Consider the following 13,573-nt stretch of genomic DNA (forward strand, 5'->3'; position numbering starts at 1 on the left):
TGTCTCATCTTTTGCACAGCAACAGTAAATGGTTTTAAAAACATGAGTAACCAACTTTTATTCAGACTCGCCACCGCATGTATCTTCACAATTCCCTTTTCTTCATCTTAAATTCGCTGAGCCTCCAAACCATGACAAGGATGTATTCTCCTTTTGTAAAAGCATAGCTGTGGCAACATAAGTGACCAGCTGTGCTTATACCAGCCTATTAACATAATTATCACACATGGGCTGAAACATATTTGCAAACTTAAGTCTTCAAATGACTCTCTAAAGCTGACTGTGGAGAGGAAGATGGAGTGGGCAAAGAAGTACAAGGAGAAAGAGAAGTAAATGAAGAGGAAGGGTCTCCTTGAGATGCTAGTATTTTTTGATGCATTTCTTCCCACTTGGCTCTGTTTGCAACAACAGATTGTAACATGGGGTTAAGTTTTCGATTGATCTTCACCAGGGACTGCAAAATATAAAGAATATAGACGGTTTAAGATAACAGCTCTACAATAGTATTTCCTGCAATATTGTCACAAAGTATGCTAGTATAGGTACAAGTCTCAGTATTTGGAAAACAATCCCCTTTCATCTGCTTTATTTTTCCAATATTTAAATTTCAAACATATGTTGCAATAAAATTTATTTTTGTCTTTCTCTGTTTATAACGTGATAATGTTAGTAGTTTTATAACATGGAATTTTATGAACTTAAAACTTCATATCTTGTCGCATTAAGCAAAATTCAAAGAAAAGCTGAACTTTTGTAAAAAAGTATATAGTTCCCATGGGTAAAGTGAAAACGTTTCCTTTGGATCGATTTCTTAATTTCATTTTTTTCTTTTCAGTTATTATAACTTTTATTAATTTTGTTTTTTAATTATATAAATATAATGAACACATTTAATTTCTACCCACATATGTATGCAAAAACATAAAATGATTTGTAGTTTGAAATAATGTTATATTGCCTTGTATGAGTTTTAGTTCATATCCAGGGGTTCTGAGGAAATTAACGCATGCTCCTTGAATTTGAGCTCTGGGAGATTAATCAGTGACTACTGAGTAACAAGTACTCTTGTAAAAAATCTATTGCCACATTTACATCCCCGGGAGCTTTCTGGCTCGGACTAACCAGAACACTCCCTCTGCTGGTGAAACCTAACATGTTCCCAGCCATGCACATTTAATTACAAAAAAATTAAATTAAAAACTGTGGAACAGTGCCTTTAAAATACAGAGCTGCATCTAAGTAATTTCAATACATAATAATGGATTACATAGAATTATAATAAAATTGAAAGGTATGGGACAGGTATACTTGACTATGAATTTTTATACTTCTTTTTTAGACAGCAGATTCACATACTGTAGCTTTATTATTTAAAAAATGGTCACATGGATAGGTGGTGTACAACATACCTGGTAAAGAGGCAAACAAATGTTGTCTATCCATTCTAGTTGTAATCTGGGAAGCTCATCTTTTCTATTTCGATCAAAAATTGCCTGGTAAAAAAAAATATATATATAAATAATTTTTTTGTGTTCCTAGAAAACAATACATATGGTAAAGGATAGTAAAAGCTTATGTAAAAGCCTCATTTATTCCATAAAGCATCATGCTGATAACTAATTCATGGAACAAGCAAATTACCCCCAACTATTACTTCAAAGAACAGTGTATCTCCTTTATTCACACTTTAATTAGCTTTTAAAAATAGTCTGTATTTACTATACTTGTGCATTCATATTCGGGCGAACATGAAAACGAACACGAAGGGTGCGTTTATGTTGTTCAGTACGAATACCGACGAAACAAACATGGCAGTGGCAAAACGTACACGAACACGAACAATCAGGCAACCAATAGAGTATGGACCTTTAACTCTTGGAGCACGGAGACCAATGCCTAGAGTCGGCTAGAGTTAAAGGTCCGTACGAGCGACTCTATTGGTCGCTGGCAGGGAGCTCCTTCATTGGTTGATGACAGAGGAGCTCCCTGCCGGCGACCAATAGACTCACTTGCACAGACCTTTAACTCCTGGAACCTCTGAAGGCCAAGTTCAGCCATCAGGAGTTAAAGGTCTGTACGAGTGACTCTATTGGACCAGTGGTCTCCCCAGGCTGAGTTTGGGCACAAGTGCAGCTGCACTTCATTGGTTGATGGCAGAGGGCGCCCCTGCTGGCGACCAATAGTGTTGCTCATCCAGACCTTTAAAATCCTGGCACCAAAGCTGCTGCAATGCATTAACTCCATATTAACCCCTTCTAAAAAAAAAACTAAGAAAAAAAACGAACACGAAGAATACACATGAATATTCGCCCAAACTGAACACAGGAACGGGAATATGAAGATTTTTTTCCCACAAAAACGAACACGAACATGAAGAGTTGGCTGGTGCCCAAGTCTAGTATTTACTAAAGACTACTCTGAGTGAACTAAGCCCATCTAAGGAGGAAATATCTCTTCAGCGATACAACATTTTGGACCTGGGCCCAATGGAAAGGCAATACAAAATGCAATGGGAGCTTCACATTTGGATTTGACTGTATACAGGGCATAGCTAAGGTTCTCATGATGCTGGATATAACAAATATGAACAAACACTTACAGCCTACAGTAAAGATTAAAGAGAGGATACCTTTCAGACAGCAAAATGGAAACCAAAAAACTAAAATATTGAATGTAGTTTGAGTTCACTTACAGGATAAAACAAATTATATTTACACACCATTCAAATTACATGAACAATTATGTTCATGGTGGAAGATCACATGTTCAGAAATGTTTTAAAACTTATCATTAGCAGCCACAGGTGGATGGGAGTGAGAGATTAATTTATCTACCATACTGTGTCAAGTAGACTTGTGCATTCAATAAAGTGGCTCGTACGGACATTTAACTAATTGAACAGGGAGGGAGACCAGCGGCATCTGCAGGGTAAGTTGCAGCATTGGGGTTTTAAAACCCCAATGCTGCAACTTACCCTGCAGATGCCACTGGTCTTTAACTAATTAAACAGGGAGGGGGACAAGTGGCATCCACAGGGTAAGTTGCAGCATTGGGGTTTTAAAACCCCAATGCTGCAACTTACCCTGCAGATGCCACTGGTCTCCCTCCCTGTTCAATTAGTTAAATGTCCGTACGAGCGACTTTATTGGTCGCTCGTACGGACATTTAACTAATTGAACAGGGAGGGAGACCAGTGGGATGTGCCGGGTAAGTTGCAGCATTGAGGTTTTAAAAGTCTGTACGAGTGACCAACAGAGTCGCTCGTGCAGACTTTTAAAACCCCAAGTCTGTACGAGCGACCAACAGAGTCGCTCGTACAGACTTTTAAAACCCCAATGCTGCAACTTACCCGGCACATCCCACTGGTCTCCCTCCCTGTTCAATTAGTTAAATGTCCATACGAGCGACTTTATTGGCACCAGGAGCTTAGCAGTCTGTACGAGCGACGCTATTGGTCGCCAGCAGGGGGCTCGTCTACCATCAACCAATGGCAGACGAGCCCCCTGCTGACGACCAATAGAGTTGCTCATACGTACATTTAAACTCCTGGCGCCAGAGCTGCGTCTACCCCGTATTAACCCCTTAACCGGGAAAATGAAGAAAAACCGAACACGAAGAATGTCCACGAATATTCGCCCGAAGAGAAGACAGGAACAGGCGAATATTCGCGGAATCCGAAGATTTTTTTCCCCCCGAAGACGAGCACGAAGACGAACACGAAGAGCCCCCTGGTGCCCAAGTCTAGTGTCAAGTAGTCTAGTGCAGAACATTTACTGGGATGTGGCTTAACCCCTTAATTTGTTTTGTACAGGCTCAAAATGCATTGTTTTCAATGGGTTTAGGGACTGCCCATTGTCCTTAAGGGGTTAATCTCCTTCCTCATGTTAGGGATTTATTTTTGTTCTTTTTCCTAATATTAGAGGGACATTCAGTTATGTATTATATGGTTGAATGTGTCTGTCTATCTGTGCCTGCTTTGTGCCGTGCCCTGCCCCTGCTGTGACTCAATCCCTTTCCTTACTCTTATGGATCAATTCTTTAAAGTTTTTTTCTAATTATGTGGGAAATTTTGTCCTGTACCATAAGACTAAATGTGTGTATCCATTGGTGTAGTGTTGTTGCTGGCGGTGGTCCTGCAAAATTGAGACTGGATGTCTTCTTAAACCTTGAAAGTTGAGTCCTTAAGGGGGTAGAAACTTAACCCTTTAAAAATACCTCTTTAAATTTTGCTTCCAAAACTAAACCATGCACATTGAGTAATCAATCAGTAAAATGAATTCCATACATGCAAATTGTTTGTTCCAATTAATGGACATTATTTACAGTACTAAAGAAAGTACTAAATCATTTTTAGATTTAGTCAGTAGCTAACTACTGACTGAACGAAACTACTGCAGACAATAAATTGCACACAATAAATTGATATATGCCATTCCCCATATATACCTCCATCCCAATCCACTGCTAATGGTGATGTGGAGGTTAAATTATCTGCAAAACCCCCTATGAGAGGCACAGACCTATTCTGTTTTTAGTGTGGGGGGTTAACATTAGCAATGGATAAGGGAGACAGGGGTATACGTGGGCATATGCCACTTCAAGGGTAACTTAATTACTCATCACCCTTACACTTATGGGCAGTGGGTAGAAGGGAACTGGGGGTCCTGAGGACATCTGTTTTAATTACTTCTACTTTACTTTAGGGCGTTCCATTATTTGATTCTATTGTTAGCACTTAACAATAAAAGTTAAGTTGTATTGGCAGACATCCACTCATTATGTAACAAATGTGTCAAACAAAACTTACTGACGGAGTCAATTTAAGCTCTGATCGCTCCCGATCTCCTTGCTCAAAGAACTCACTAGTTACTAATTCAGCCACCTAGAACAAAAAAGATAATTTTGTTATATAGTTTAAATAACTTACTTATTATACTTGCACAAAGCCGTTGTATTCTTTTTTTTTTAATTCTCAAAGAAAAATGTAAATATGTTTATATTTCTTTAATTCTGCTTAAATATGTTGTTTCTAATTATGTCTCTAATCCACATTTTTTTGTATTTGTTAATTTTAACCTCGAAATATGATGGATATGAAAGCATTTTACTTAATGATTTGTAAGTTTCTATAATGCAGGAACATTAGCTTTGTGAAAAAGTTATAATAGAAGTATCTCAGAACCCCAATTGCTTTGTATTCCAACTAGTACTACACTTAGTACATAAGATTTATATATATATATATATACCGTATTTGCTCAATTATAAGACGACCCCCCAAAATCTGAATATTAGTTTATGAAAAAAAGAAAAAGCCTGAATATAAGATGACCCTATAGGGAAAAAGTTTTACCAGTAAATATTAATTCATGTAAACTATGTGAACAATTTTTTTTTACTAAAAGCTATGATTGAGAAAAATATTTTGTTTTTATTTCCTTTTTTTCAACCTGCCCCCCCAGTTATGCACATCTGCCCCAGAAATGCCTTATACCCCCTATATGCCACTGTGCCCCATGAGATGCCTTTTAACCCCCTATGCGCCACTCTGCCTCCAGAATTGCCTTATACCCCTATATGCCACTCTAGCATTTAGGGGGTTAAAGGGCATATTATGGGGCAGAGTGGCATATAGGGAGCTATAAGGCATTTCAGGAGGCAGAGTGGCGTAAAGAGGGTTAAAAGGCATTTCTGGAGGCAGAGTGGCATTAAGGGGGTTAAAACAGGAGAATCCAGGTCCCCTGCATCACTGCGGGGGATCTGGATCTTAGTCTCATAGTCAGACCCAGTTGAGGTCTGATTATAAGACGACCCCGATTATAAGACGAGGGGTCTTTTTCAGAGCATTTGCTTTGGAAAAAACCTCGTCTTATAATCGAGCAAATATGGTATATACATATACTAACTTTTAAAAAGTGTTTTTTTTAACAGTTCATGTAACATGCTTACTCTGCAGTTCTAAAACGATGTTGCTTAGATTATTTACTGGATTGATTAATGCATATTACTAAATTACTGATTTGCCTGGGCAAAAGCTAAAAATAAGCATTACACTTAAAGTACTCTAAAGAAGGCTCATCTGAATGGCCTTCATGTGCTCTGCAATACAGTATCACTTGCCTGTCTTGAAATCTCCCATGGTTTGGTCGCAGCTCCAAGGTCACATGCCGTCATTAGCATGGATCTGAAAGAAAAATAAATTAACTAGGGTTATTTCATTATTATGTGTATCTGAAATGCAAAATTAATGGACTTCTAAAAGTCATTGGTTGGGCCATAAGTATTGATTCTTGGCCAGAACTGAAATTTCCATGTGTAAGTTACACAAATACATGCTTATGCATGCATATACAAAATATATGTACATGTGTATACACACATACATACAGTGTATTCACAAAATTATTTTTTTCCACAAAGAGGTTGGTAGGAAAAACTGAAATTTCTATTAAGGCATTAAACCTGCTACAATGACTCTTTAAGAACTAAACACTAATAGTTCATTGTACTACAAGTCTATTTGTCTTGCCATTAAAATAAACCTTTTTTATATTTATATAAACTCACTGCACAACGCGGAAAAACATACTAATGTAAATAAATATTTAGCATTTATCAAAGCGACGTAGATTTCTCCCATTTCCTTTCTAGCATAGGTAAGGTTCATATGGTTTGATAGTAAGACTATGAGCCATTTTAGAAATACTTCACTGGTGACCAACAGCTAATAATTAATTTCCCACCATAAAACAATCTCTAAAATAGAGATTTCTCCTTCATTAGCTAGAGGGTTTTTTGTGAAAGAAAAATATATATTTTGGGAGTCATACCTAAAGCATCTTGGAGCAACTGTGCAATCCATGTAAACCCTAAAGCTTTCAAGGAAAGTACAGTAAAAATATTTAGTGGTGGGTCACTTTCTTCTTAAATGTTTCTTCTTCCAAGTTGTTAAAACCTTTTTAAAGTAATTTAATGGGAAATTACTTGATTTATGGAAAGAAAAAATAAATGGCCCCAACCCAATAAGGGCCCCAAGGTTTCCACTCATACATTTAGTTTAACTCAGGGGCAGAATATGTTTGCATCGGCTGTGATGCTGAAACCCCCAGGGAGATGGTTTGTTTGACATTTGGGCACAGGTGCTATACAAGTCATGCATATGGGTCCCTGGGGTGGGGTAATTGGAGAGAAGGGTGGGCCAAAGCTCCATTCCTCCTTCCAGTGGAAAATCCATACCAGCTTTTACAAGAGGCTGGAGGTATGCAGGATCCAGTCCGGGATTCCTATGGGGCCTGCATCAGGTAGAGGTGCTGGGCCTTAAAACCCCTGGAACCTGAGATCAGAGATACTGTTGTGGGAAGAGGAAGTCTCCCTTTGCTCCCAGGGAAAGGAAATGCCCTGGAGAAGGTCATCCCTGAGCCAAGTGAGGGAATACCTGTCTGTGTGTTGTCTGGGGGAGGTTTTCCAGAGCCTGCTTAGCTGGGTCTGGCTGGGAAGTCTAGTTAGTGGGTGTTTTAGGTTGGTCAGTCTGGGCCAGCATAGTATAACTACGAAGTGCTCCAATTGGGAGCTAGGTTGGTGTCTTTTATGATTTTGTTTTTAAGTGTTTCACTTGAGCTTTTGGAAATAAAGCACTGTTTGCTACAAGTCAATGTTCTTGAGCCTTATTGCCATACCTGGGAACTTCTGAGCTCCGGCTACCCAGAGCCTTCCTTTGTGGGACACGGTCCCGTGACGTCAGTGGGCATTCCTTGATAATGTCCGGTGCGTTCTTGATGCTGTCGGGGCCTTCCCGCTGATGTCAGTGGGCGTTCCCTCTGACATCATGGGGAATGCCACCATTTAAATGGGAAATGGCAGGGTGTGTCGCGACCCGAAGTTTTCAGGTATTGACTTGGAGAACCGGAGAAGTGGTCCCTGGTATGCTTATAGCCCTAGAGGACTGTGCTGAAGATCACTAACTGTGACATTTATGGCCCTCGTGCTACAGGGTTTGTCACAGGCTTATATTGCTCATGATGGCTCAAGACAGTCCCTTCTCCTTCCTCGGAGCACCTAGACAACAGCCTAGGTTTTTGTAGGATTAGTCTATCTGTTGAGCAAGATGTATGCATCATATGATCCAATCACATACAGTAAATTAGTAAACTGCAAGCACTGGCTTTCATTTCCTTCTTAACATATTAAAGTTGCAGTTGCAAATTCCTGGCGATGTTTGTTTTATGTGAAAAACAGACATACATGTCCTTAATCCTTGTATCAGTCAAGGGTTTAATCTATTAATGTGGTTAAAACATTATTTGACAATTCTAATGTATCCTAAGCAACATTAAATACAACCATGTTTTCAAATAATGCAAACATTAGCACTTTAGAGAAGTGCTGTGTCAATCCCCTTTATGATTTGTTGCTCAGTTTATATTTTTATCAACATATTATCTTTGCACACGTTCACATTCAGTTTATATATAGTTTAAACCCCATGTGAAAGAAGAAATTGGCCAATAAACTATCAGTAGAATATTTTTTTTTACTTACCGGAATATCACTCTGTGATCTTTAACATTCCAATTGTATTCTCCCTTACTGACCAGTTCAAAGAACTCATTTCTTTTCCTGAAAAACACAAAACTTGACCCAATTAATCATTTTAGGAGGTGTCATATGTTGCCCAGAAAAAAGTCCAGTTGGGCTATAAGTGCTGCCCAGTTTTTACAATATATACATAAATGGTTTCACAAAATATACATTAAAGCATCTTGTAGCAACTGGAAATTTTCAGATCAGAGTAACCGGTCAGGAATGTCCTTCTGCTCACTTTGGTAGTCCTTCTCTGATTCATTAATTCAACTTTGGTAAAAGTGGGGCAGAATCTACTACTGGGAATAATGAAAGGGAGAAAAACAACAAAGAATATAAGCATGCCAAATAATCTATGTAAAACTTAACCTTTGTTGTAATATCCAAAAGGGCTTGTAGTTGTAGATATACTATGAACTGACCCTACAGAAACCAGGTTTACTGCTAAATATTTACCGTATTGGCTCGAATATAGGCCTATATTCGGGTGCGGCCTATATTCGGGGTCTAGCGCCATGCAGTCCCGGCGCCATGCAGGGTTAGGATACACGGGGGGGGGGTGCCGGCACGGGAGGTTGTCTAAGCGCATCGTGCGGATGGTCACCGGCTGCGGAGGTTGTTTACCCGCATCGCCGCAGCCGGTGACCGTCCGCACGATGCGTTTTACCTCTGCCCCCAAGACTTACCAGAGGAGACTCCCAGGTGTCTTGCGGGGCCGGCGGGGTACTTCTACGCAATACGCGTATACAACTTCCGGTGCCGGCACATCAGCTGAGTGCCGGCACCGGAAGTTGTGTACGCGTATTGTGTAGATGTCCCCCGCCGGCCCCGCAAGACACCCGGGAATCTCCTCTGGTAAGTTGGGGGGGGCAGAGTGGCAGCATATCTCGGGGGGGAGGAGGAGGACAGTGGCAGCATATCTCGAGGGGGGAGGAGGACAGTGGCAGCATATCTCGGGGGGAGGACAGTGGCAGCATATCTCGGGGGGGAGAGTCAGAGTGGCAGCATGTTTTTTTGGTGCTTTTTTAAAACTTTTTCTTTAAAAAAGCACCAAACTTTTAGGGTGCGGCCTATATACGGGGGCGGCCTATATCCGAGCCAATACGGTATATCAGCTTTTAGCTGGGGTGTGTGGCACAAAACATGTTGGAATCAAATACCAGGCACCAGATTTGTTTTTACTTGAGGCCAGGGTTTCATCTTTGCCTATACCTTCACAGTAGCTTCACAGACAATTTTAATCTACACATACACAGAGTTCTTAAGCGATAAGAGCAGCATAGGAACAGATTGAAGGAAAACAGTTTTTTAGCCCTACTCTCCCTCTGCTGTAAAGTACAGGTACCTCTCACTATATTGAATAAGACTGTAGATTGCTCCAAATGTCTTTTTGCAGTGTTTCTACAAACCAGTTTAAATGTTTTCTGGCTTTTGTTTTACATAGCTGTTTGAAAGACATATATCATAGGATAATGCTCGTGTTTTTACATACAGTAGCATTTATTTTATGTACACTATATGGGCATAAGAATTGGGACATCTGACCATTATACCAACAGGAACTTTTATAGCATCACATTGCAAAAACATAGACATTAATATGTAGTTGGTTCCCCATTTGCAGCTATAACAGCTTCTACTCTTCTAGAAAGGCTTTCCACAATATTTTGAGTTTTTTCTGTGTGAATTTGTGCCCATTCATCTAGTAGAGCATCTAGTAAAGTGTTGTGATGTCAGGCACTGATGTTGAACGAGAAGGCATCGCATCGCAATCTCTGTTCCAGTCCGTCCCAAAGGTGTTTGATGGGGTTGCGGTCAGGGCTCTGTGCACGTCAGTAAAGTTCTTCCACACCAGACTCATCCAACAATTTCTTTATGGAACTTGCTTTGTACACTGGGGCACAGCCATGCTGGAATAGAAAAGGGTCTTCCCCAAACCATTCCCACAATGTTGGATGCATACCATTGTCTAAAATGTCTTGGTATGTCCCCTTCACCATAACAAGACATTTTAGACAATATGTATATTTTATCATAACATAATGTTTTTTTTCCCTCATGAAATGATCTTCTTCTAAAACAAAATTCAAATGCAGTGTATCAAAATATAATGAAATAAAATAGAACTTCCTATATAGTAGTTTAATTTATCAATTTAAAATCACAGACAATAACAAACTGGTACAAAAGGAGAAAAGGGCCCTGCTACTGCAAGCTTACAATCTAGTCAGTAGAGGGGGAAGTTAAACAATAGAAGACTGCTTTGATGGGAATGAATATGTTCAGTCAGGATGAGCTGTAGAGGTTGTTCAGATGGCTTAGACAGGATGCTGGCTGAGAGTGTTTTGAGGAAAGGTTGTATGCTTCTCAAAAGTTATGGGTTTTCAGAGAGTTTTTGAAATTCGCACACGGGGGGAGAGAATCTCAGAGAACAAGGAAAGGAATTCCAGAGAAGGGGTACAGCACAAGTAAAATCCTGGATGCGGGAGTGGGAAGAGGTAATAATGGTAGAGAAAAGAAGGTCTTGAGAGGAACAAAGAGGGCGGTTAGGGGTGTATTTGGAAGGGAGTATAGAGATATACGGGGTTGAAGAGTTGTTAAGAGCTCTGTAGGTCAGGGTAAGGAATTTTGAATTTGACTGAGGAGCCAATGGAGGCATTGGCACGGAGGAGCATTTGATGAGGAAAGGGAACAGAGGAAGACTAATCTAGCTACAGTGTTGAGGGTGGATTGAAGTGGTGAGGGTGAGAGGGGAAATGGGCGAATTCAGGAGATGTTTTTCAGGTGAAGCGGTATTTGGTGAGAGACTGTATGTGAGGGGCGAAGGATAGAGCAGTCAAGTGTGACACCAAGGCAGTGAACTTGGTCTGTCGGTTGGATAGTGGAGTTGTCAAGAGTGATAGAGATGTCAGGAATTGTGGAGCGGATGGCAGAATTACCATAAGCTCAGTCTTGGAGATGCTAAGTTTCAGGTAATGCAATATCATCCATGTTGCAATTTAAGTAAAACAGTCAGTGAGGTGAGTTAAAAGAGAGCGTGAAAGTTCAAAAGAGGATATTTAGATTAGAGTGTCATCTGCATATAGGTGGCATTGGAAACTCAATGAAGATATAAATTGTCCAAGCCCTAAGGAACACCAACAGATAGTGGTAGGGGAGAGAAACAAGTTCTGGTGAAGGAGACACTAAAGGTACGGTCAGAGAGGTAGGTTTTAACCAGAAAAGAGCTGTGTCACAGATGCCATGAGCATAAATTGTTTGTAGAAAGAGGGGTGGTCAACTGTATCAAAGGCTGGAGAGAAATCGCCTTTTAGCAGGGAGGAGGTAGTTAGTCATTTTAGTCAGTGCAGCCTCTGTGAAATTAGTTGATTATAAGCTAATTGTTCCAGCAGTTTAGATGCTAGGGGGACAAGGCAAAGTAGAGAGTAATTTGACAGGGATGTGGGATCAAGTGAGGGTTTCTTTAAAATAGGCGAGATGATAGCATCTTTAAATGAGGACAGAAATATACCAGAGGAAAGAGAGATTAAAGATCTGTCTGCCTCAGGTCATATTAGGGAGGCAGAGTGGCATATAGGGGAGGATACGGCATATCTTGGGGGCAGAGTTGCATATAAGGGGATATAAGGCATATCGGGGGGGCAGAGTGGCATAAAGGGGGGTATAAGGCAAATCTATGGGCAGAGTGGCATATAGGGGGTATAAGGCATACCTGGAGGCTGAGTGGCATTTCAGTGAGGCAGAGTGGCATAAAGGGAGGTATAAGGCATATATGGGGGGCAGAGTGGCAAGCCGGGGGCAGATGTGCATAAATGGGGGCAGTTTGGGAAATAAAAGGAAATAAAAAGAAATGCATTTTTCTCAAACATAGTTTTTATTAAATATGAAAAAATAGTTTACATGTGAACTTTTTTCCTATAGGGTAGTCTTATATTCAGGCTCTCTTTTTTTTTTAAATTTAATATTCTAATTTCATAATCAGGGCTGTCTTATAACCAAGCAAATACAGTATGTTGCTAAATGATTTTGGTAAAGCTAACTAAGATGTTCAATCTGCAACATTTTAACAAAGGTTAAAGAAGAACATGCAAATACATACTCAAAATGAAGTGTGATGTCTGTTGCTAAAATTGACTGTTTCAAAAGCTGCATGAGATCACTGTACTGCTGGGAGGACAGGTTGGCAAAAATATTGTGCCCCTGAAACAGAAATACTATAAGGAATAAATATTTATAATACAGAATAACATAATACAATGCTAGCAATATACTGTATGTGGTAAAGCATAACTTATATTGCAATATATTGAGACAGACGCTGATGATTGTACTGCATAACTCCCATCATTAAATACTGAACAAAACAATCACAGTGGTATAGAATAACTCCCATCATTATATAGCAAGCCAGACATTGACAATGGTACAGCATTACTCCCCTAATTAACAACATGAATCCCATTATTATATACTGAACCTGGCAGTGGTACAGTATAACTCCCATCAATATATACCGAGCCTGACAGTGGTACACTATAATGTCCGTCATTACATAGTGATCCAGACACTAATGGAGGTAAAGAAAAACTCCTATAATTACCTAGTGACCCTGACACAAACAGTGGTACAGCATGACTCCTTGTCAAAATTTGGCTGAACTGCTCTGTTTTTGCACTCAGTTGATAAATAAACAAGCAGCCTTTTCTTCCCTGTGTCAGGCTGACTGAGCTGATGTTTAACGATCCACCTTTACTCCTCTGTTACCATCTTACGCACATGCTTCTTTTCAGCCAACCCCTTCCAGGCTATTTAAGCAGTTAGGCCCATTTCCTAATTGCGTTGTTTCTGGCTGCAAGCACATTCTCCTGTGTTCCTGATTATTGTTGTATGACCTGGCTTTTACTGATGTCTTTCTGGCTCATTTCTGACATCGCTGATCTCTGTATTCCAGATATGGCTGGTCTGAGTACCCGTCTTGGTTCCTGACCCTGGC

The 13,573-nt window shown here is 40.0% G+C and overlaps 1 protein-coding gene across 1 annotated transcript in view; it reads right to left on the minus strand.

The window, feature by feature from the left end:
• Positions 1 to 250: 250 nt before the first annotated feature.
• LOC149285994 (dual 3',5'-cyclic-AMP and -GMP phosphodiesterase 11A-like) overlaps positions 251 to 13,573 on the minus strand; it is a 106,871-nt gene continuing 93,548 nt past the window's right edge. Inside the window, exons 15-20 of the mRNA XM_089494682.1 lie at positions 12,680 to 12,780; positions 8,539 to 8,616; positions 6,121 to 6,184; positions 4,808 to 4,882; positions 1,410 to 1,493; positions 251 to 454 (exon numbers count right to left, since the gene is read on the minus strand). Of these exons, the coding sequence (XP_089350808.1) occupies positions 251 to 454; positions 1,410 to 1,493; positions 4,808 to 4,882; positions 6,121 to 6,184; positions 8,539 to 8,616; positions 12,680 to 12,780 (606 nt within the window). The remainder of the gene's footprint in view (positions 455 to 1,409; positions 1,494 to 4,807; positions 4,883 to 6,120; positions 6,185 to 8,538; positions 8,617 to 12,679; positions 12,781 to 13,573) is intronic.

The sequence above is a fragment of the Sceloporus occidentalis genome, unplaced genomic scaffold, assembly GCF_023333645.1.
Source record: "Sceloporus occidentalis isolate IW3139 unplaced genomic scaffold, rSceOcc1.0.p SCAF_74, whole genome shotgun sequence".
In the NCBI taxonomy this organism is placed as follows: Eukaryota; Metazoa; Chordata; class Lepidosauria; order Squamata; family Phrynosomatidae; genus Sceloporus; species Sceloporus occidentalis.